General features: G+C 41.3%; 3 protein-coding genes across 8 annotated transcripts in view; 2 read left to right on the top strand and 1 right to left on the bottom strand.

Annotated features, from left to right (window-relative positions):
- The window catches only part of LOC111835101 (tight junction protein 1-like), a 118156-nt gene extending 113625 nt beyond the window's left edge, over positions 1-4531 (bottom strand). For 3 of the 5 annotated variants that reach the window (XM_023795041.2, XM_023795044.2, XM_023795045.2), the window contains exons 1-2: positions 4052-4531; positions 1401-1545 (exon numbers count right to left, since the gene is read on the bottom strand). In XM_023795041.2, the coding sequence (XP_023650809.2) occupies positions 1401-1537 (137 nt within the window). In that variant the 5' untranslated portion in view covers positions 1538-1545; positions 4052-4531. The remainder of the gene's footprint in view (positions 1-1400; positions 1546-4051) is intronic. The other 2 variants (XM_023795047.2, XM_072717989.1) reach the window with 1 other exon arrangement.
- A 79-nt stretch (positions 4532-4610) lies between these two features.
- On the top strand, positions 4611-7258 carry terb2 (telomere repeat binding bouquet formation protein 2). 2 transcript variants are annotated; one of them, XR_011993682.1, is made up of 8 exons: positions 4611-4866; positions 5526-5607; positions 5857-5996; positions 6291-6352; positions 6445-6485; positions 6654-6739; positions 6912-7153; positions 7199-7258. XR_011993682.1 is itself a non-coding variant. In XM_023795065.2 (7 exons), exons 1-7 carry the CDS (start codon positions 4803-4805, stop codon positions 7097-7099), a joined length of 663 nt encoding a protein of 220 aa, XP_023650833.1. In that variant the 5' UTR covers positions 4611-4802; the 3' UTR covers positions 7100-7258. The 2 variants fall into 2 exon arrangements, 1 of the variants encoding a protein (XP_023650833.1); XM_023795065.2 differs by having other exon boundaries at positions 6912-7258.
- A 7806-nt stretch (positions 7259-15064) lies between these two features.
- Positions 15065-20629, top strand: sord (sorbitol dehydrogenase). Its single transcript, XM_072717986.1, has 10 exons — positions 15065-15119; positions 15627-15754; positions 16171-16204; positions 16450-16614; positions 16878-17037; positions 17270-17388; positions 17995-18060; positions 19057-19235; positions 19867-19988; positions 20218-20629. Exons 2-10 carry the CDS (start codon positions 15701-15703, stop codon positions 20381-20383), a joined length of 1065 nt encoding a protein of 354 aa, XP_072574087.1. The 5' UTR covers positions 15065-15119; positions 15627-15700; the 3' UTR covers positions 20384-20629.
- The last annotated feature ends 3196 nt before the right edge of the window (positions 20630-23825 follow it).

The following is a 23825-nucleotide window of genomic DNA, read 5'->3' as shown; positions in this document are numbered from 1 at the left end:
CTTAATCCCCTCCAGGTTGGGGATGAGTTACTGCCTCAAGGGGAGGAGTTTAAGTATCTCCAGTCTGGTTCATGAATAAGGGAAAAATGGAACAGGAGATTGACAGGCAGATTGGTGGAGCATCAGCAAGTTATGTATCAGTCTGTCATGGTACAGAGAGAGCTGAGCCAAAAGGCAAAACTACTGATTTACCAGTCAATCTACATTTATAGCATCACCTGTGGCCACAAGCTCTGGGTAGTGACCAAGAGAATGAGTGGCAGAATTAACCTTCCTTCACAGGGTGTCTGGGCTCAGCCTTAGTGACAGGGTGAGGAGCTCAGACATTTAGCACGGAGGTCAAGGTAGAGCTTCTGCTCCTCCCCAGTGAAAGAAGCCAGCTGAGGTGGTTTGGGCATCTGTCTAGGATACCTCCTGGATGCCTCCCTGGGGAAGTGCTCCAGGCACAGAGAACTGGGTGGAGACTCTAGGGCAGAACCAGGACAAGCTGGAGAGATCATACCTCTTTGCTAGGCTGGAAGTACCTGTAAATCCCCTCGGGGGAGCTGGAGGAGGTGGCTGGGGGAGAGGGAGGTCTGGGCATCTCTGCTCAGACTGCTGCCCTCTCAACCAGGACCCGGGTATGCGACAGACAATGGATGGATGTGTTTAATGATAAACAGTTTCAAAATAAGCTAAGTTTCTCTACAGTACCAACATTGCACCAAACTGTGAACTTAAGCAGACAGTCGTATTCATGTCTAGATGTCTGTTAACTTTATATAATCTAAAGTTTGCCCAAACTTTGGATTTAATTTGAAACAGTGCTGGAAAAGTCTCTATACACATTTATTCATTCATGATATCAGCATATCAGACTCGCATATGTCAGTCCCTTAAAATCGGGCCATGTGCAACAGGGCAAATATTCGACGAACATAATTCCAGTAAACTATGTTTAAAATGATATTTAAAATTTGATTTTCAATTCCCTCTTCTGTGCATCAGGTGGTTTTTCACCTCTACAGCCATGCACTTAAAAACATATAACTCACAGCTTGTTAGTCATTAACCCTTACATATCTAGCAGACAGGTTTGTCAAAAGGAAAGTACAAATGAGGTATGTTTATGGTCAAAGAGCAGCCTCCTCATTTAGAATTTAGTGATTAATTGTCATTGTTGACACACCATATCGTATATGATATCATAAATCCAACAGTAAAATAATCGACTTTAGTTGACACCCAAGATTCGAGGCAAAACAAAATAATTTCTCCAAGAGGCACAACCAAAACTCGTGTATCCAATAAGTCATGACTGCACATGGAAAGCAGGACTCCATAGGCACAGGCCCACCACCAACAGAGTAGCCATGTTAGCAGAGATGAAAAGGAACACAAAAGTGGAGGCGGCGACTCACCAGGGACTGAAGACAGGGCCAGGGTAAGGCAGAAGCAGGGGCCCCTTCCCATCATGCCTGGACCCCAAGGGCCCCTGTTTGTGTGGCGCCATTGCTCTGTCCTTTTTCTCGATTCGGGTTGCCGGGCTATTCGTCATGGAAAAATCTGCGACAGGCAAAAGTGGCAGCAGTCTGTTTTAATATAAAATTACACCAAAGACTTTGATCCTTCATGACTGTAGCCTCTTTGCACAATGAAAGCGAGAGGAAGATGACAGCTTGACACAAGCAAGTAATACAGGTTTGATATTCCTAGGGGGAAAAAGCACAATACTCAGAAAGGAGTCAATAAAAAAGATAAAACATAAGATATTCTCAACAAGCATTTGGAAGTTCCCTGGGATTTGGAGCGGTAGCGCAAAGAAGCTGTTTAGCAAATCATATTTCAAATATAAGACACTGCAAAGTTAGCGGAATTCTATTAAAATCCATTCATCTTCAACCCACTTATCCTAGTCATGGCTACAGCGAGCCTATTGCAGACAGCATACAGCACAAAGTACATCCTCAATGAGATTCAGTCTATTTAAATCTTTCAGTAAATAAGAGGTTTGAGAATGGGGGGAGGGGATAGTGTGTGGCTCAGCAAATTAGGATGTGGTGCCTGCCGAATAAATAAATGTAAATGTACTGAACTGAACCTAAAACACTCTGTAAACATTCACAGACAACAAGCTGTAAAAAAATCAGCAACTGAAAAACCCTACTCTCCCAGTACTGGATAAATTGAAGGTACTGGGAAATATGGGGCGATACCTATGTGGCCTAATATGTTTAAGTTGCACATGTAATAAAACGTAAACAAAATATCAATGGAATATCAGCTCTATCTCTTCTGTGCTCAGGATATCTGGGAGATTGCTCAGCTGACTTTGCCTTAGTCGGAGCCACATGCAATATTGCTCATACTCTCCTGCCCAGACTAATCTCTTCAGTGCTGTGCTTCCAAGTGGCTTTGTATGCTTAAGTGTAAGTCTTACCATGTTTACATGTGCAGGATTTAAGCAACCCAAACAAGCATTTTAAACATTTACATTAGAGCAGTTTCCTCAGCAGGGAATTCAGAATTTCATGCTTTCAGTTGCAAATAAGTCATCTTTATAGATTTTGTAAAATAAATAGAATGATATGACCATGTATGTAAATCAACAAACAAAGCACCACACAAACACTGGGACACGACTATGACACAAACTCAACCATAAACCATCCAACTAAAAACAATGAAATCTCAATGAGGATAGAATTAGAGGGAGCACATCTTAAACACATTCTGCTGTTTGTACAGAAGAGCAACATGAATATTTAGCAGAGACCAGGGACAATTTGTTTCTTCTTTATAAAATGCAGAAAAATGACACAACGAAAAAAAAAAAATCAAAATAAAGTAATGTAACCTAATAGTTTGATAAACACATGAGTGGTGTTTGGGGGAATCTAAATGCAGGAAGATGACTGTACCCCCTTTGACTGTACCACTAACCCCATTCAACAATTGTCCCTGGTCTCCTCTATTGCACATAAACTGCTACATAATAAGCATTCTGATGGAAAATTGTGTCTGTGACTAAGATCTAGATGCTGCATCAAAGGTTTGTTCACCTAACCTAATCAACGGAGGAGTAACAGACAAAATTAAGTGCCTAAAGTCAAAAGTACCTTTGTAATTCAAGAGAAAACAGGTTAGCAGGTGAGGACAGACTTCCTCCAAGACCAGGCAGAAAGAACAGAAAGCTCCTGGGCCCTTAGAAGACAGCTGGTCCAGAAATATTTCAGCCCTTTTTGCATTGGTGTCATACCCCAAGATCTCTTTATATTCTCCAAGAGAGAACACCTTGTTGTACACAAGGTATGGCAACACCTTGTTGACGTCCAGCTCTTCCAGGATACGCTTTCTGTGCTGCTTTAGAATATTAGCAACCCATTTCTTCTTCCATTTCTTCTTGACAGATGGCTTCCTTTCTTTTTTCTTCTTCACAAACCATTTCCTAGTGCCACCGCCAAACATTTCTATGTTAAACCTCCCTCCAAGATTTCTGTAGTCCAATTAATACAATGGTCAACGTGAGGAAACCACATGTTTCACACAAGAAGCCATGGCACATACTTCCAAAGCCCCCCTTCTGTAGGTTTCAGACGGCATTGTTAGGAAGACACACAGGCAGTCTGCACAGGGGCAAAAAGTTGGCTTGGTGCTTACAATCTCTAAGAGGATTACCATACTCTAATTAGAGACCACAAAATCGTTACCCACTACAGGGACCTACTTAAACTATTTATCTCCAAACCACATGCCACCTAAATAAATAATCAATCAAATAAACAAATAAATAAATAGCATTCAACTTATTTTCCGAAATGTGTAAAATGTAATATACGGATCTGGATTCCCTCTAAGCAGGTTATGCACCACGCTCTATAACAGGTGCAGACATACTGTATCCAGGTCACTGCTACATGACTCCATCAGAATTATCATTCATTAGTATGATTATTATTATTGTCATTCATAATAATGGTGTGATATAGTTAAACTTTTTTGAACAAATAGCTACATTCTTCAACCTACTGTATAAGAGTAAGAAACAGTTGTATTCACAGTGTCCCTTTACCTTTCTGGTTGAAGTTCAAGACGGGCTCTCCTCAAATTTCTTGTGATATGTCAAAGATTGAACAATATAGTGATGAATATTTTTGGAAAATTAAACTAAACAACACTATACAATGAGTATAAATCGCTACACGTAAGTATTCCTTGGTTGCTGCCAGACATGAAGGGGGATTTCAAAAACAATGACGTGGTTGCTAGTCAATTCTGTAGAATTAATTCATGGTCCTCGTTTGATCCTGGGGAGGGAGTGTTCAGCATCTGTCATCGACGACGATGTTGACGATAATCTGCTAATCTACCCCATACGACCATATGGTACGCCAATTAATGCAACTCAACAGTAGACATTGCTCGTAAGGAAACCCAAATCTTATAGCCGATCTACAACGTAAAAAAGCATATCGTCAGTAATTTGTAAGATTCAATAATTCGTTGTGAATTCGAAGTGGGAGAAACTGAGAGAAAGTACACGTTATCTCGGGGTGCAGGAGGCTGTACGCCCACACCTGGCGCTATAACCACCCGCCGGCGCGAGCTCCGGATAAAGCCCCCGTCACGTGACACCGGTTTCAGCGAAAGACGTTTATGCATCGTCAGATTTACAATTTAGATATTTATAAACCTAAATTATTAAACCATTTACTAGATAAACCTCCGTATTACTAATAATATAGCACTATAGATATTAGTAAATTAATAAATCTATTTTGAGAATATTTGTGTCGGTTAGACGAAATTATTATACATCTGGCATGTTTAGAAAGAAAATGGCCTGGTTTTCAAAAAGTGTGAGTGGAGATCTTCGTCGTCTGTGGGGTAGGTAGAGGACTAGATAACTATACCTGTAGAAAGAGGCCGTATCGACGTATCTGACTAAACGGTAAACCTTCAAGTTAAACTAAATAAACAATTTGACCTTTCAAGCTTGTCTATTAAGTAAAAATAACTATCAAAATTATTGCAAATTGGAGTATGTATAACTATATAAATGACCCCTATTAAATAAGTATAATCGTTAAATTCAACGACAGATTGAAAACGCTGTCTGCAGGGTTGCCAGCACACATCTAGGCGCATCTCACACTCACCCTTTCTGACTTTCATGCATCTGGCGTGACACTCACCCTTTCAGACTCTCACGCATCTGGCGTGACACTCACCCTTTCAGACTCTCACGCATCAGGCGTGACACACCCTTTCAGACTCTCATACATCTGCCTCGACACTCACCCTTTCAGACTCTCATACAGTTTGCAAACCCTACATACTATTCACAAGGTAATAAAACTCTTACATACATGTAAATGTGTGTGCAGACTTGTCTTGAATTGAAGATCTGACCTTGGCAACCCTGCTTTTGCTCAGTGGCCCATAGGTCCTTTGCCAGTACCTGCCCCTTTCCACAGCCATTAGGCGTTTCACCATTATAGACTCATTGCTATTAATTAAAATTAAGGTTAAACTTTAATTTTCAGTGTCTGAAGGTGGGTTGATCGCCAGCTGGACCTCTGCGGAGTACCTGTTCAGTGCAGATGCGTCCTGCCCTGACACACGACGGTGGGCTGTCTTTAGAGCCGAGGAAATACTAAACAGCCATTCATGATTATATATCGTTTATTTGTCATATCACAGTTATGCTGAATACTGTAAGTAATGAAATCAAACATTTTGTCCGTAGCAGATCCATAAATTCATAATCATTGTCTTTATATAAATTGTCACCAGTGAGTCATACCATTGGATAGCTACGCTATTGTTATTTTTTATGTAGGTTCTTAATAGCCATTCATTTTTCTTGCGATTCAGGGTTTTTGAAAGTGCAGACTATGTAGATGACAGGGTGGCAGTTTTCCACAGCTCATGCCTTTCTGCATGTGAGCAGCGCCAGAACATGGAGTCATTGACTGCTGGCCACTATCTGCTTCCCCCAGCATGTGTTCAGAAAGGTCTCATCCAAGCCAACACATGTGTGCTATAGAATTACACAAAGTTGCAGAATGTCTTTTATCATAATAAACCAGATTCCATAGTAATTTCCAGCACTGTAAATTGAAAAATAACAAGTTTATCATTTTATTTCAGTTGCTTTGTCACCTATACACAATTAAAGGTCAAATAATTTTGAATTGAATAGTAATTGAATGAACAGAGCTTGTGGTGATAAAGTAAAAGTTCAAAAGAGTGAAAGCGCAAGATGTGCACTTCTTGAGTTTAGCTGATTTAAATACCAATCATTTCAGAAGTTAAAGCAGCAGTTGGATGCTTCATTTGGGAGCAAGAGGACAACCATAACATGTTACAGGTTACTTACAGGTCTCTTACATTTGTCTTTTTTGTGTCTACATTTGTCTTTTTTTAACCTGTTCTTCTTCTTTTCCTTTGAGGGAAACCCAGATGGGACAGTGTGGCTGTGAAAACCAAGAACCTCAGACTAGGTGGAGTAAAACATACTATTTCTTCCAAGTTGCAATTGAATTAAAACCACTAGGGGTCCTTCTGTGCTCAGTGTACACAAAACATGATCTGAACACACCTGAATACTGATTCCTTAATGAAAATGGCCAAACATCACGTTCACTGTCATATGATATCTTTCTTTAAAGCTACAAAGCACTCAAGATGGAAAACCCAGGGAAAAAAATTCTCTGTTGTAATACGCAACATTATCCTACCAACAACAAGATCACAGGTAATAAGACTGCAAAAATTCAAATTATAACTGCAATGTGCCAGTTTGTTCATTTATTTATTAATTAATTTTGCTGTAATTTTTGTTCTATAACAAAACTCCTATTTACTGTAAGTTGTAGAGAGCAACCTTTTTTCCAAGAAGTCATGTGAAATTTTAAATCTCTTTTCAGGGTATGTTTCAGTAAATGACCTGAAAAGGTATCCTGGGGAGCTGCATGACTTCCGTCCAGGCTGTTCTGGGTTTTCACTGGCTAAAGTTTCCATGGAAAACACCATAGCCATTGATACGACGAGGAAGTCCAAGCTACCAGGAACCCCTTCTGTTACTTATAATCTCTTTAGCAAACCAAAGGAGTAAGAAAATATGTATGACACATATGTCAAGGCAATTGTCACTGAAATATAAAGAACCAATTTAGACTTCTGGAAAGGTTTTTTTATGTATACAGGTGCAACCCCTCAATAATAAAAGATAAGAAAGCTATATATTGTTTAATAAATATCTCTTTTAAACTTTGTCAGAGTGATGTCCCTAAATTCTCAGGGTTCTACTGCATATAAATGTTTCTGATAAATTTTAGCAAATGCTGTAAGGCTGTGGGGAATGAAAAGAGTGGGAATGACATTCTGAGTCAATTTGAAGAGTTTTAGGGGAATTTATTGTGCTATTTAAAAAATACTCATATGTTATGAGGCCTAACTATGTTTTTAGCTCAGACTTCTCCAGAATCTTTACTAGGTTAGGAGCCCTCTTACTAGGTTAGGAACCCTCTTTGGCAGGATCACTTACTAGCCTAAATGTTTTATTGAATTTTTCTTCTTAGCTATTGAAGAATTAGGTGATCAGTGGTCATTGTTAACACACCACAGCACAGTGCGCAACAACGAAATGTGTCATCTGCATTTAACCCATATGTGACTTTTGTGACATAGCAGGGGGCAGCTAATTCAGCGCCCAGGGAGCAGTGCTTGGGGACAGTACCTTGCTCAGGGTACCTCGGTGGTGCCTTGCTGGTCAGGGATTTGAACCTGCAATGTTTCGATTACAAGTGCGCTTCCCTAACCATCAAGCCACCACTGCCCACATTCTACTGAAACATCCTTATCAAACACTTTTATTAAAGTTTTGCTTTTGCTTTAATCTTTACTGATTTCTATCTTTACTGATTCCTGGCAGTCTAAGCATACCAATACAAAATACTGGGTTTCTTACAACATCTTTCAGTGTTTCTGCATTCTCCAGGCGATCTCAGACTGGCAATTATACACTTTTATTCACTTTTGCAATATTTCTTATCTGTAGTGCCATGTAACGCCTAGAACAATACAAATAAAAAATACCCTTGCAGGTGTGATGTTTATTGAAAGAAAAGGTGTAATAATATACCGACAGTCTTTAAAGGACACTGTACATTTGTAAAACACCACACTTACATCAAAAGCTCTCAGGAGTCAAGACTATACTAGGCTATTTAATATTTGTAGTGTTACTATGTATTGTGTAACTACTGCCATATATTTAGGACCAACAGTTGATTTCAGAACCAGGATCAAATAGTACATTGACATCTGGTAGGTGTTCCAACAAGCAGGATTTCTCAGTTAGCTGGGTTAATTCAAGCTAGAAGCCATGATTTTCCAATAGGAATGCTCCTTACCTAAACTCTTCTTGGAATTCTAATTATTTTACATTTCCATCATGAGTGCATTGTAGTTTTCAAGCAAATAGTAACATTACAAGCATCTTAATGTATGGTATATCAAAGAGTTATCCATCACCAAAACCACCAGGTAAAGTGGAGTCAGGCACGAAACTGGCAACATTCTGCCTTATAAACTGGGATTCCTGTGTGCAGATGCACTCTGTGGGGATCTGCAGCTCAGACGTGCACTACTGGCAGAGGGCCGAATCGGTGACTGTGTAATTTCTCATGTATTATAAACCACACAAAATAGTGTTCCGCTGAGTCAGTTTCACTGAGAGGTACTTATTGGCCATGTAACGGCCATACAGTATGTATGTTGCACTTGGGCTTTTATTTTGGCTTTTACTTGTGGTGTGAAAGTCACGTGAGTGTGGGTGTCGGTATTTATTTGTAAAGGAAATTACCTGTGCGGGGGGAGAAAGAGGCAAGTGGGGGGAGCACATTTTTGTTGACCGCATTTTGTACCGGAGTTTCTGCAGTGTTTTTATGTCGCTGATACCTGACACTATTTAAAGGACATTTTGTATCTGCAAATAAAAGAAACTGGTAAAAGATAACTGGTATTTTTGCGTGTCAGTGTGGTACCTCCCGCACTTGGCCTCGTTGGCATGTTAGCAGCCAACAGCCCATTTGCTTCAGTGGTGAAGCAGACAGCACACATAAGGTGTCACTCCAATAAATGACACTTGTTGCATCACTCTTTTTATAACTATGAAAACAATGTCAAGAGGACGTGGTGATATGAATGACTAACAGGGCTTAAGAATGACCATATGTTTTCCTATGTTGTAACTGATAAAAGGAACAGAGACTCAAAAAATTCCACAACTCATAAAAGTTATCATGGTTGCCAAACTTAATTAAACAAAAATATGGCTTATCTTTCAATTCTCAACAATATTAAATCCAAACAATCAAAGAACATGAGGAAACAATTTCAGTATATGGGACCAAATATATATGGGTGGCACAGTGATTCAGTGGGTAGTACTGAACGAATGAATGTTACATTTATATAGTGCATTTTGAGACACCCAGAGTGCTTCACAAAACCAGTGGGGAACCACTTCAACCACCTCCTCTGTGTAGCCTCCCCCTGGATGATTAAATGGCAGCTATTCTACGGCAGTACACTCACGACACAGAAACTAAGGTGGAGATGGCAGTAGAGGACACAGCAATTAGATATAGGGGATGATTAGGAGGCCTGACCTGATAGGGTCACAGTGAGCAATTTTATCCAGCACATCAGAATACTACTCCTACGCATGCGAAAAATACTCAGAGAGACAGGAGCTTGGTTTAACATTTCATCCAAGAGACAAAACCCCCATTAATGCACTGGGATCCACACAGACCACAGGATGGACTAACCTGTCAGTCACATTAACACATCTTCCAGCAGCAATCCCATTTTCCTAGTTGGTCTCCCATCCAAACACTGGCCAGGCTCAAACTTGCTTAGCTTCAGGTATATTATCTAGTCTGAACTGCAGCTGGTACAGCTACTGACAATAGTACTGCTTGGGACTGAAACTCTGAAGCATCTGCCATGTGCTGTGGGGGTTTCTTCTTTCTTCTGGGAGCTCCGGTCCCTCCCATAGTCTGAAAATGCTCAGTTAGGCACCTTGATATTGTCCTTATTTCAACCATGGAAATACCAGTTAAAAGCATTTAACAAATTGTCAGTTTTTCATTGGCAAAAGGCAATTTTTACTTTTTAGTAGCGAGATTTAATAGGGATTGAATCTAGCATAAGGCCTAACGTTCTTTCATAGTTGGGGAAAAATTATCAAAAATATTGCTTCATAATGCTTTCATATTATGTCATATTTTTTTAAATAAATCGTGCGCATTTTGCGGGATCCGCCACATCATCCAAGACCTGTCCGAGAAGCGGCTGGAGATGGCCAAGGAGCTGGGAGCCGACTTCTCCATAACAGTTCAGAGGGAGGACTCTTCCTGTGACCTGGCCAAGAAGGTGGAGAGCCTGCTGGGCGAGCAGCCGCATGTAGCCATCGAGTGCACCGGGGTGGAGGCCAGTGCCCAGGTGGCCATTTATGTGAGTGTGGCCCGGCGTGCCAAGATGGAGAGCGGCTTTCTGAGCAGCATCTCTCTTTCAAAGCCTTCAGCCTGGCCTTTTGTTGTTCCATTGTGGCTTTGGTGAGCAGGGAATACAGCTATACAACCTGTATCTCTCACATGGCAAAAATAAATCAAGCTGCTGGATATATGAAAGAAAATTTTCTGAAAAAAAAATTGTTCTTTGTTTTGCTCATCTATACGCAATACATAATGATTTGATTTTTTTATTATAGGATTGTTTATTGTCAATAAGCTTGCGATCACAACTTTCAGGAGTCAAAATAAATATCTAGAGATTAGCCGTGAACTTCCTTATACTCTGTGACTCACCAAAACCTACTGCCCTATAAATACAATTCCAAAACAATCAGTTTCCACGTCAGTATGTTGTAGGTTATAAGGAAGTTAAGATCTTCAGATCATATTTGTTTTTATTCTGGGAAAGGTTGCAACCCCAAGTCAAACATTCACACCATAGTGTAAACACATATCGGTTCATCCTTAAGAGTGCTGCCCCAGAAAGTCTTTTGACTGTTTATTGGGACATGTTTTGATCCATCTGACGTCACCAATTAAAGCCAAAATCCATCCGCCGTCCAGCTGCTTGTTCCTGGCAGGCCAGTGGGGGTCCTAGGCTTGTCCCCAAGAACACAACATTTTGCAAGGGAAGCCAGTCTGTCACGGTGCATATATACACACTACGGCTAATTTAGGGATGTGGACTGGTGTAGCTGTATGTCTTTGCGGTGGGAGTTCAGAGTACCCATAGGAATCTACACTCTACACACTGGAAAACCAAGTCTATTGCACATACAGAGGAGAGGTGGGATTCAAACACCCAGCTTAGGAGCCCCATGCAGTGCTACAGTCCAAATAAAGGCTGTTTTAAAGGCCTACTTTGAATGGCAGATATTCAGAAGAGGAACAATGACTGCTCAGCTCTGTTTATTGTCTCTAAGCTGTCAGGCGATGCGCCCTGGTGGAGATGGTGACCCTCGTGGGATTGGGCTTGGAGATGGTGGTTATCCACAGCCCCCACTAAGGCCTTTCCAAGCCGCTGTCACAGCATGCTACCACTTGAAATTAAGTATTTCGAGAGAAATGTTAAAGATTGCAACGTTTTACATTTTCTAGTTTACCATTAACGTGTGGGTTGGGTTGTCACCCGCTCATTCCTTTTCGGGTGGCCTGTAGCCATCGCTATGTTGGATTCCAAGAAGGTGAACGTGAAGCCACTGGTGACTCACCGCTTCCCCCTGGAGCAGGCGGTGCAGGCCTTTGAGACCAGCCGGCAGGGCCTGGGCGTCAAAGTCATGCTCAAGTGTGACAAGAATGACCAGAAGGTGTGGTACCTTCTGATTGGAAGCATGCCAACATAACGCCCATTTTCAAAAAAGGGGATAGAAGTAATTTGTCAAACTATAGGCCTTAGAAAAGGTGCAGCGCAGGGACACAAGAATGATTCCTGGTCTTAGAGGAATGTCATACGAGGAAAGGGTAGTTGAGCTAAATCTGTTCAGCCTCAAGCAAAGGAGACTGAGGGAGGACATGATCCAGGTCTATAAGATTCTAACAGGTTTGGATGCTGTTCAACCAAATAGTTACTTCAGCATTAGTTCAAATACAAGAACTTGTGGCCATAGGTGGAAATTAGCAGGAGAATATTTCAAACTGGATTTAAGGAAGCACTTCTTTACACAGCGTGTAGTTAGAGTATGGAATAGTCTTCCTGATAACGTAGTGCAAGCTGAATCCTTGGGTTCCTTTAAATCAGAGCTAGATAAGATTTTAAAAACTCTGAGCTATTAGTTAAGTTCTCCCCAAGCGAGCTTGATGGGCCGAATGACCTCCTCTCGTTTGTATAGTTCTTATGTTCTTAGAACCCTTGAGGAGCAGAGATCCATCACTGGGCGGAGCAGAAGCCGTCACAGAACCCTAAATGCATATTCTCTCCACCGAATCCTAAATCACAGTTTCCACTATAAAAAAGTCAATTATACTGCAAATGCTAAAAATTATGATACATTTATGCATGCTTTGAATTCTGGAAGATTAGCATTTTAAATGGGCAATTTCTCTAAAAAATAATCCAATCTAGGAATCTGCTCAAGAAAAAAAAACAATTAAGCAAATTGCTGCCCTGAAGTATATGGAATCTTGGAACTCGAACGCCTGGAACTCGACCAACTTGGACATCGAATGGGTAAAGCAAACAAACCTACTGGGATGCTGATGCCCATGAATCGCTCTCAGTCTCATGGTACCTCTCGACTGAGTTTGAAGTGCAAAAGTATTGTTCCTGTGTTCAGTGTGAATTTTTTGTGTTTCATCTACAATACATTTAGTGACATCATGGCCCCTAAGAAAGTGAGCAGTGATAGCAAACCAAAGAGGAAAGTAGTAAGAGTAACTTAAAAAGGAAATTATAACGAGACTTGAAGGTGGTGCACGTGCGTCTGCTCTTGCTTTGGAGTGTGGGATTGTCATTTCACGATTATCACTTTTTTGTGTGCCTTTTCACGTGTGTATTAGTCTTATATTGATTGTTAATGCTTTTTACCATTACTTATAGGTAGATAAGAGATTCGACCAAATCTCAACTCAACCAGCCTTCTGGAACAAATTACGTTTGTGTTCTAAGGCACCATTGTATTGCAATTTTGTACTGCTTCTCAAAACACAAACATGTTACAGGCTGTGTAAAACTTAATAATTTGTTAAGTATCATGTGTCAGCAAAATTATTGCAGTCATAACACCTCTTAAAATGATTAGCAGTGATCAAATTTCAACTGGGGGGACAGACTGGGGCCAGCTGTTCTGCTAGGGGGCAGATGCATTTGACCTTAATGTCCTTCAAATATTACTTACACTATATTCCCAGCATTAAGAAGCAAAAGACTATTATGAAAACCATTATTTATGCAATGCTTTGCAGTTACATTTTACAGTTTTTGAAAATATGTAACTCACTCTGATTTCTTGTTTAGAGTTTAGACTTGCTTCCACAAGAGATGCGCGGATCAGCTAAAATGTCACCCGAATCCGCGGCTTTAAACAAATCATCCACCCGCCACCCGCCCGCACCTACAATTTTCTCTGATATAGATATCCGCACCCGCTTCTTCATTTTTAACAGCAGATTCAGTGACTTTAGAGCTAATCTGCGCATCTCTGATAGTAAAATAATACGCGTATCGTATGCTGCTTTAAATGAACATTTATTCATAAAACAAATTTTGTCTTTGGCCAGATTAACCAACATTTTCTCAATAAAATAAACAGTCTTTAGCCTACTCCATTCAGACTTTAATGGGAATATCACCGTTTCTGTCGCTGCAACACATAAACACACAATGACTGGATAACGGCAAATTTATTAGCCCTATCTATTCAAATAATACAGAATATTATGCTTTCCAAATAGATTTAAAAAAAAGAGAGAACAATTAAGAACTTTTTTTCCCAAAAAAAAACTCGTAGGCACTTATACAGACGATAGGTAACAGGCGATAGGCACTTCGCTAAACCGCTCCCACACAGCACTTTTCTTTCCTTCCTTTTGTTTTGTTTTTAATTCTCCCTTTTTTAGTCTCTCTCGGATCTGTTTCGCCTCCATTTCTGCTTTAAGAAATGGACCCCCCTCCTCCCGCCACGCACGTATTTTTTTAAAACGAGAGCGCAAATTAGCGACTGTCTGCCTGATGAAAAATGCATTTAAAACATGTTCGTATTTTAGAGGATGTAGTTGATATTTGCATCATTAATGATTGATCTCATCCACCCGCGACCCACCCGCAATTAATTAAAATGTATTTTTTTATTACCCGACCCACCCAACCCGCGGATTATCCGCAGCGCCCGCGGATATAACCGCCATCCGCGCATCTCTATTCCACAAGCTTGATTATTTTTTTCTGTCGTTACATTTTAGCTTCTCACCAACAGACGCGCCCCCGCCTTAGGAGTCCGTCAAGGAAATCTGCTTACGTTTGTTTCGCCTGTTCCCAGCGCACGGAATTTCAGCCCACGTATATAAATGTAAATATGAATAATAATATGTGAATAAAGCCCCCCGCCCCTATATATATATGCCCATGAAATCAAACTTTTTCAGCCGTCACTTAAGTTGAATTTGGCCACGATAGCTTATCCTGTTCATGCAGCTGCCGATATTTTAAGTGAAGATTATATTCAATTCAAAATTGGTTTATTCTGTCATCGATTTTAGAAAATTACTGTTGGGGGTTACCGTATTTAGTTGATTGCTTTCTAAACGACAAGTAGCCTTACAGTGCACCGAATGTTAAAATTAAGTGATTATCATACATAATACGTTATAACTACATCCCGTCGATTAGGTGCCTTGTAACCTGTGCTGCCTCGGATAGTCTTTAATGTATTCAGAAAATTACACCATGATTGCATCCAAAAAATGAATATGAGTTAAAACACGCATCTTGCACGTTTGCTTTAAACACAAACTACTTCTCACACGAAAACAAGAAACTGCGTGCGCTTTTTACGTAAGTACGGCGCATGCGTATTACTCTGTATTTTGGACTTTCTCACTCCCTGTCAGCGTTGGGTATGTTTGCTGTTCCATGGAAAGGGGTTTTGTTTAGATTTTAATCATTTTAGCGAGTTGAAAGACAGATTTTAATGCTACAGCGATTGCAACATTTTACAACACAAATGACATCCACTAAAAATAGCTTTCCAAACAATACGATGATTTGCACACTCGTTGAGAATGAACAGCTATGTCATGTGACCGTATATTCCACAATACTTGAGCTAGATTGATTAGTTGAGTTATTTTTCTGTATGCATACACTGATATTGAAGTGACTATCCTTTTGTATTTCGGGAGTTTCATGTAGCCAACCAGCTAATCTGTATAAAGTATATGTTCACTTCCAAGAGTTTCATCTGACATCCGCTTGTTGAGCGTTTTCTCGATGCCCGTTTTCTTAAATCCATGTGCACCGCCGCTGTCAGGGACAGCTCCGACCCTGCCTGCGCGATCTTTTGATTTGGGGTAATACGAGTATACGGGTTAGTTCCTCACCAAGTAGAGTCTGCTTTTTTCCAGAAACAGGAAGGGACCTTTGAGCTCAGCGCCAATTCTGACAGCATACGCACCCCGAGTACTGAGTTCCTAACGGCATGGATAAGGATAATCTTTCAGTGGTGTTGCATTCAACAGGCGATCTCAGACTGGTAATAATTTCATTTAACAACCTAGCTAACTATAGTTACTTGTGCCGTATTTGTAGGATATCTTCATGATGATTACTACCGAGCCCCTTAGGTGTCATGGTAGAAAAAAATATTCGTGCGCTCACCAATCGCCAATCAGAGAGCACGAATGACAACTCGAGAGCTCGAATTACTTCGAGGTATTTTTTCTCTACCTTGACACCTATGAGGCTCGGTAGATTACAGCGGTCGTGACTGCGATTTTTTTTCGTCGAAAGTACATTAATTCGAAATACCGTCATCAAAGTCTACATTTTACATTAATAATGTAAAATACTTTATCTCAGAGGATTTCGGAGTAAAAGCCCTACTATTGATCAATTAAGCTATTGAGTATTGCATAACTACCGTTATCTTATACATATAAATAATTTTAGGAACAACGCCCAATTCCGGAACCAGGACCAAATGGTACGTCAGAAGTTGGTCTGGATTATTTATGATTTGATTTGATATTTAGTAAATTCATAGTCATTTTTAGATAATGAGTGAGTAAGCATTTTAAAGGAATTTTTTGCCTTTTAGTTGCCAGTTAGGGAAATAGTTTTTGAGGTTGCACAGATTAGCCTAAATATGATGCCATGAAATCAAGTTGCTGTTGTTTCCTTACTGTGAGTCAGTCTGACCTGAAAACTGGGTTTCCCATGTGATGTCAGAGGTGCTCCTGCAGATGCACTCTGTGGGGATCTGCGGCTCAGACGTGCACTTCTGGCAGCACGGCCGAATCGGTGACTATGTGGTGAAGAATCCAATGGTGCTTGGGCACGAGGCCTCTGGTCGCGTTGTCAAGGTGGGATCTGAAGTGAAGCACCTAAAACCAGGTGACTAAGCCATGATGACTTTTTTTTATTCTATGACTTTTTCTCCTTTCTCATGCTTATATTTTACCAAAAAATTCGACGTTATATTGGCCAGTAGTGATTTACTTTATAGACCCGAGGCTGAACAGCAGCTCATACAGTGACTTAGCTCAGTATACTGTATATAGAATCTGGAATCATTTTGTGCACATGGTTAAACAATTATTCTAAAAAAGAGAGACAACAGAAGGCAGGAGTTTTTAAACAAAAAAAATTATTTCCAGGTGACAGAGTAGCCATCGAACCCGGGGTGCCACGTGAGGTTGATGAATTCTTCAAAACCGGACACTACAACCTGTCCCCCAGTGTGTTTTTCTGTGCGACACCTCCAGATGATGGCAGTTTGTGCAGATACTACAAACACAGCGCCAGCTTCTGCTACAAGTCAGCTGCCCACCGTTCATATTGTAGTAGCAGCTTTGACATCATTGCCTGTTTTGTTGAGCCAAACACAATGTCCATTCTGCACCATAATGTTTAACTCTACTTGCAAAATGTGATGCATGACCTCGTTAGTGTATTTTAAAGGCATTTATTTTTTATAGCCATTTGAAATGAAGCTGGTGTTTTTAATGTAAAGGCTACAGTTGTAAAGTTGTACTCCATCTGCTATCAGGTTGCCAGACAATGTGACCTTTGAGGAAGGAGCACTGGTTGAGCCCCTTTCTGTGGGCATTCATGCCTGTCGGAGGGGAGGGGTGACTTTGGGGAGCACCGTGCTCATCTGTGGGGCAGGTAAAGTCAAACTGACGGGACATCTTTTCAGTGAGATGGATGCCTCACTTAGGAATTACAGAAACACCTAACTTAGATCAGCTGGGTCCATTTGGAACAAATGTTTACAATAGTTATCCAAGACCAAGATTATATCTGAGAATTACATAAATGAAATTGCCATATTGAAATGCATCAACAGTCATATTTACATTGATGCTCAGCAGTGCAGAAAAAGCAACAAGACTCACAGTGTGTAAAACTTTGATGTTTAGATAGTGACTCCTCTTAAAGCCTAACCTCCTCTGTGACTTCTCTGGAAAGCATAACCATAACTCTCTGTCGTCATAGTTTTATCTGAATTATTTTATATTACACATTCTCAGTCCAGTTGAGACATAGGTGTGCTCCTTTTGGCATATCTAAATTAGACCGTTTCCCTAAATTATCCATAGCAGTAAGATAAGTAAGTTAAAAGCTAGCTAGACAGTCATGTGCCATAGAATATAATCCACAGTAACTTGTCATGTTGGTTATCTATTATAAACCACACCGAATAGTGTTCCACTGAGTCTGTTTCACTGAGGAGTGCCTATTGCCCTCTTTCCTCCCCCTGTATCATCACAGGACCCATTGGACTTGTTAGTCTTCTGGCTGCAAAGGCAATGGGGGCTGCCCAGGTGGTCATCAGTGGTAAGCAATCGGAGCACAAGAGCCGTCGCTCTGGTAACTGATAATTCTCGAATCACGCATGCATAGTTTAATCTTTTTTCAAACTTGGAAAAATAAAAGGTCAGCACAAGGGTCTGGGGTTGAAAAGGAGGTGGGACGCAGACTCAGAAGTGTCAGATGTATTCAGGGCCAGGTTGGGGGGGCAGCAGTCTGAGCAGGGATGCCCAGACCTCCCTCTCCCCAACCACCTCCTCCAGCTCCACCGGGGGAATACCAAGGCGTTCCCAGGCTAGCTGAGAGACACAATCTCTCCAGCGTGTCCTGGGTCTGCCCCAGGGCCTCCTCCCAGTTGGACAGGCCTGAAACACCTCCCCAGGGAGGCGTCCTAGACAGATACCTGAACCACCTCATCTGGCTCTACTTCGAGCCCCTCCTGAATGTCTGAGCTCATCACCCTGTCTCTAATGCTGAGCCAGACACCCTGCGGAGGAAACTCATTTCTGCTTGTATCCGCGATCTCATTCTTTCGGTCACTACCCAAAGCTCCGGACCATAGGTGAGGGTAGGAACGTAGATCGACTGGTAAATCAAAAGCTTCGCCTTGCGACTCAGCTTTCTCTTCACTATGACACAACGGTACAACATCCGCCTTACTGCAGACGCTGCAGCAATCGGTCTTCTTCCCTCACTTGTGAACATAACACCCCAAACGTCTTTGCCTTTTATAGCCACCAATCCAGAGCCAGGGGACACTTTAGCAAAGACTCACAAGATGCCTGTTCAACCAAGCCACATGTTTTTGGCCTGTGGAGGAAACCCTTGTGCACGGAAAACGTGCAGACTTTACAAATACAGCCAGGGGTGGGATTCAAAGACCGAGCCGCAGCGGTGTGACAACACTGCGTGCTGCCCCAAGTCTAATTTGCGAAAATAATCTCAATCAGTGCTACTGCATCAGACATTAAGTAGCACTTCCTACAAGCAAATCATTCAATGACATCCTCCTTGTCTCCTAAGACCTGTCCGAGAAGCGGCTGGAGATGGCCAAGGAGCTGGGAGCCGACTTCTCCGTAACAGTTCAGAGGGAGGACTCTTCCCGTGACCTGGCCAAGAAGGTGGAGAGCCTGCTGGGCGAGCAGCCGCATGTAGCCATCGAGTGCACCGGGGTGGAGGCCAGTGCCCAGGTGGCCATTTATGTGAGTGTGGCCCGACGTGCCAAGATGGAGAGCGGCTTTCTGAGCAGCATCTCTTTCAAAGCCTTCAGCCTGGCCTTTTATCGCTCTATGAGCTCATTAAAAGTAAATTTTCTTCTTTCATTCTCTCTGTGTTGGCCAGTGCATGACGGAAAATTAAAAACCATTTTCACCAAAGAGAATATACATATACAGTTCATTGCCAGTGTATTTTAAAGTTAAAATTCTGAAAATAGATAGGCTACGTTTGCACAACATATGAATTCCTGAAATGGCGGAATTACACATGATAAATCCAGTCATTAAAAAAGGTGGAGCCGGGGCCTGTCTGCCGGGTCTCCGACTGTGACACATAATTACAGGAAATCCCATTATCTGGAGATTGGCGACTGAAATGCTATTTGTAGGTCAGGCTATAAGGAAGTTCAAAGCTAATCTCCAGATATTTAGGTTGATTCCTGGCAAGGTCAGTAGGTGATGTAGATAATTTGTAGTAAACAATGTCACCTGTAAAGCTCCTTTTATAATTAATAGAATCAAGCTCTGATCTGCCTGTAGTCACCATTTGTAGCTTGGTGTTTAGGTGTTCAGAAGAGGGCAATTTGGTCTCTCTCTATTGTCTTCAACCTGTCAGGCGACGCGTCCGGCTGGAGTGATTGTCCTCGTGGGAATGGGCTCAGAGACGGCAACAGTTCCCCTTCTTACTGCTACATTTAAAGAGCTGGACATTAGGGGGATTTTCCGCTACTGCAACACGTAAGCCTGCCCCCCTCCCCCCCAACCCCCAGTTGACCTCCGGAGCATCCTAGCAATAGTTCAATTAACGCTTAGCACCCCCTGCTAAGGCCTTTCCAAGCCGCTGTCACAGCATGCTACCACTTCAAATTAAGTATTTCGAGAGAAATGTTAAAGATTGCAACGTTTTACATTTTCTAGTTTACCATTAACGTGTGGGTTGGGTTGTCACCCGCTCATTCCTTTTCAGGTGGCCTGTAGCCATCGCTATGCTGGCTTCCAAGAAGGTGAATGTGAAGCCACTGGTGACTCACCGCTTCCCCCTGGAGCAGGCGGTGCAGGCCTTCGAGACCAGCCGGCAAGGCCTGGGCGTCAAAGTCATGCTCAAGTGTGACAAGAATGACCAGAACCCTTGAGGAGCAGAGATCCATCATTGGGCGGAGCAGAAGCCGTCACAGAACCCTAAATGCATATTCTCTCCACCGAATCCTAAATCAGTTTTCAGCTGGAAAAATCTGCAATTATCTTTCACATACAAAGAATGGAGAAGATAAAATTATGCTTGCTTTGAATTTTGAAAGATTTTTCTACAAAAAAAAATGCAATGTAAAATGAATCTGCCCAACAGGGAAAAAAGCAAATCAATAAAACAAAATAACCAACGTGAAGTGTTACGGTTACATTTTTTTTCCCCTTATCTCTAGGGTCTGAGAATGTGTGTGTTATGTACTGCAGCAGAATTTTGAGTGGAGTTCTCTTTATGGAGGACATTCTATAGCTCAGATTACCATCTAAGTGAGACCAAACAGGGGCTTTGTCAGCTATTACACACCATCAGTGATGGGCAAGTTACTCTGGGAAAGTAATCCGATTACTAATTACTCAGTTCAAAAGTAATCTAATTACTGATTTATGATTACTTCCATAGTTACTTTTTGTGACGGCCATGTATCTCCACAATACTTAAATTCACTTCATACCACCAGCAATTCAGTTCTTAAAGAAACAACAGGGGTCTAGTTAACGCTTTATTGGCATCTTGAACAAGGCCAAAACAAGCAATCAACTTTCTAAGTTGAATATTTAATAAAAAATAAAATGCATCTTTGTTTTAAATCAAAAAAATACAACTCTTGCACTGTTTTTGCAAAGTCACAATAAAAAGTCCTGAATTTCATTCTTCCAGTTAGAATGTGTTAACAATGCTACTGCATAGTAAATCATATTTTATAACAAAAAAAAAATTCTTAAGGCAGCACTAGAAAGTTTTAGAGAGAATGTCAAAAATTTCCAACATAAACCTTCCAACACAACTAACATAACTTGTGCTTCGTAAAGCATTTTGAACTTGCCTCTCCTTAATTTTCTGGGTCAATGGGATTGGAGGATGAAAAACAGTGGTTGTATCGCATCAAAAGAAGCATCTCAAATCTCCGGTCAGACAACCTATTTCTCCTTGGTGTGAGAACTATCCCACCTAAACTAAAGAGGTGCTCTACAGGTGCACTAGATGGTGTTGGGGTGTTGTACTTCAAGAAAACATTTTTGATGTTTGGGAATTGGTTATGAGTATGAAGCTCATATCCCCCACATTGCAAATAGTCCATGACTTCTTGTTCTGCAGTGTAGGACTCATCAGTGTCTGGCCCAAACTCGTAGAAGTCCATGCCCCCACCTGGTTTAACCCAGTGAGTAGGTACTGTCACAGTCTTACCATCTACTGGAGGAACTGTACCACACTCTGCAATGAGGAGCTCCTTCAGCCGCTGTCTTCTGTCATCCCTCACCCAGCGAAGCTGGAACTGTGGACAGCTAACAGCAGCCAGGAGGGCATCCTTGTTCTCAAGAACATCAGCAAAACGAGTCTGAATGGCCTGAAAATATACATTTCAAAGAAATATTTAATATAATATTTAGCTGTATCTTTACTATTGCTAAAAATTACTGAATATATTTTTTTTAAATATATTTTTGGTCTACAAGTAATTAGATAATGCATGGGACATACCTTTACAATGACATCCGGCAGGCCAGCTGTCATCCTGGAGAGTGTATCTTTAGTGCTTAGAGTCTTTGTCATCAGGACTTCCAGTGTTGGAATAAGGGCACCATAGGAGCAGTTATCCCCTTGCAGGATGTCCAGTGCAGCTGTCAGGGGCTTCATTGCAGTGCAGTATTCCATCAGGAACTGGTTCTCTTTTTCATTAAAGCACTTGACTCCTAACTTGTTGCACAGTGTATTCAGATCATTCATGGGGATTTCTGTGATCCTGGAAACAGCCTCAAAAAAGAATTCCACCTTGTGGATGATGGCACCAGGAGCTTTCTTTGGCTGACTTCTTCTACATGCTCTGATGCAGCTGTTGATCTGTTTGTGTTGGTCCAAAGAAGTGTGCATTTAGCAATGCTAACCCTATATACAGCTCTAGTGTTTGTATTTTCAGTTAATTTTCAGGTAGTGTGGGGGGAGTGTCAGCTGGTTGTCCTCCTCGTTCACAGTGGAGAGGGCTTCTGTGATATCAGTGAAGGTTATGCCTTCCTCAGCCTCTTCTTCATCATCGTCTGACTCACTAACATGTTGGTATGTTTTAAATGCTTTAACAAAATTTGAGCCATTGTCTGTTACAGTGGCGAAAACTTTGTTGAGCACCCCAGATGAAGAATGAATTTGTTCCAACTCTGAAGCAATGACATCATATGTGTGCCTGCCCCTTATTCTCTTACATGCGAGAACTGCATTGTTGGATTGAACCAGTGTATAGTAACCCCCATATAGCTTTTATTATGAGATGTCCAAATGTCCGCAGTAGTCGACACAAAGTTTACCGCCTGCAGTGCGGCCCTCAGATTGGCCTCCATTGTAGCATATTCCTTATCTAAATAGTTAGAAAATGTTTTTCTCTGAGGCAGTCGTGCATTATTCCGTGTGGGTATTTTGTCGATTAAACCGCGAAAAGACGGCGAGTCCACTGTGGATATGGGAAGCATTTCGTCGACTATGTAAGCAGCAACAAGTTTTTTCAAGTTTTCCCCATCACCAGTTGACTTGAAAAGTCTAGTCTGAGCTGTTTAGTTGCAGGAAAAGATGAATCCGAGTCTGTGTCGGGGACTGACCCCGCTTTCTCCACTAGCCTAACAGCACCGTGTTGTCCTTTGAGATGTTTAGATAGATTTGAAGTCGAACTCTTAGCGGTTGAAAATCTTTTGTCTCCCGCACATAAGACACACTGTACAACTATGTTTTTGCCCTTAGTTTCAACAAATTTAAAATAATGTTTGTATTTCCACGAGTAAAAAGCGCCCTTTTCTCCCTCCGGTGGTCTCTCCATGCTGCAGTGTTTGTGTGACTGTGTCTCGGATTGATGACGTTACGTAGCGCCGCGCGCGGCTGCTTGATGATTTTTGCAACTGTATTTCATTATTATTATTTTTGCATAAAACTGGCTAATCTGACGTCTTCAATGCAACACAATAGTAACGACGCGTTAGTCGGGTAGTAACTATAATCTGATTACTGCCTTCTAAAATGTAACACCGTTAGATTACTCCGTTACTTAAAAAGTAATCTAATTACTGTAACGTGTTACTAGTAACGCGTTACTGCCCATCACTGCACACCATCAACCCCATTATTGATTATAAGCAACAAGCTGTCTTACAACTTACAGGAAAGATACAGATCTCCAGAATATAAGCTTGTTTGTAAGGGAGAGGAGAACTGGAGTCAATACACCACGAGCGTTTCTTAGCAAGTCAAGGAAAGCCTATTTAATAATAATCTATATAAATCCAAGCCTACCTGCCTAATAAGCAATACACCCTCCTACCAACCTTAAGTAGTGACCTCAGTGGGATTTG

Source organism: Paramormyrops kingsleyae, chromosome 11, assembly GCF_048594095.1.
Source record: "Paramormyrops kingsleyae isolate MSU_618 chromosome 11, PKINGS_0.4, whole genome shotgun sequence".
Classification (NCBI taxonomy): domain Eukaryota; kingdom Metazoa; phylum Chordata; class Actinopteri; order Osteoglossiformes; family Mormyridae; genus Paramormyrops; species Paramormyrops kingsleyae.
Note: the sequence above shows the minus strand (reverse complement) of the source record. Positions and strands in the feature narration are given on the sequence as shown.

Bases quoted from the DNA above. Each gene is read 5' to 3' on its own strand.
- sord (XM_072717986.1), top strand. From the start codon at position 15,701: ATGGATAAGGATAATCTTTCAGTGGTGTTGCATTCAACAGGCGATCTC. The intron at 19,236-19,866 runs GTGAGTGTGGCC...TCAACCTGTCAG, and splicing joins GTGCCCAGGTGGCCATTTAT to GCGACGCGTCCGGCTGGAGT. The intron at 19,989-20,217 runs GTAAGCCTGCCC...ATTCCTTTTCAG, and splicing joins ATTTTCCGCTACTGCAACAC to GTGGCCTGTAGCCATCGCTA.
- terb2 (XM_023795065.2), top strand. From the start codon at position 4,803: ATGTTTAGAAAGAAAATGGCCTGGTTTTCAAAAAGTGTGAGTGGAGAT. The intron at 5,608-5,856 runs GTGGGCTGTCTT...CTTGCGATTCAG, and splicing joins TCCTGCCCTGACACACGACG to GGTTTTTGAAAGTGCAGACT. The intron at 5,997-6,290 runs GTCTCATCCAAG...CAATCATTTCAG, and splicing joins CCCAGCATGTGTTCAGAAAG to AAGTTAAAGCAGCAGTTGGA.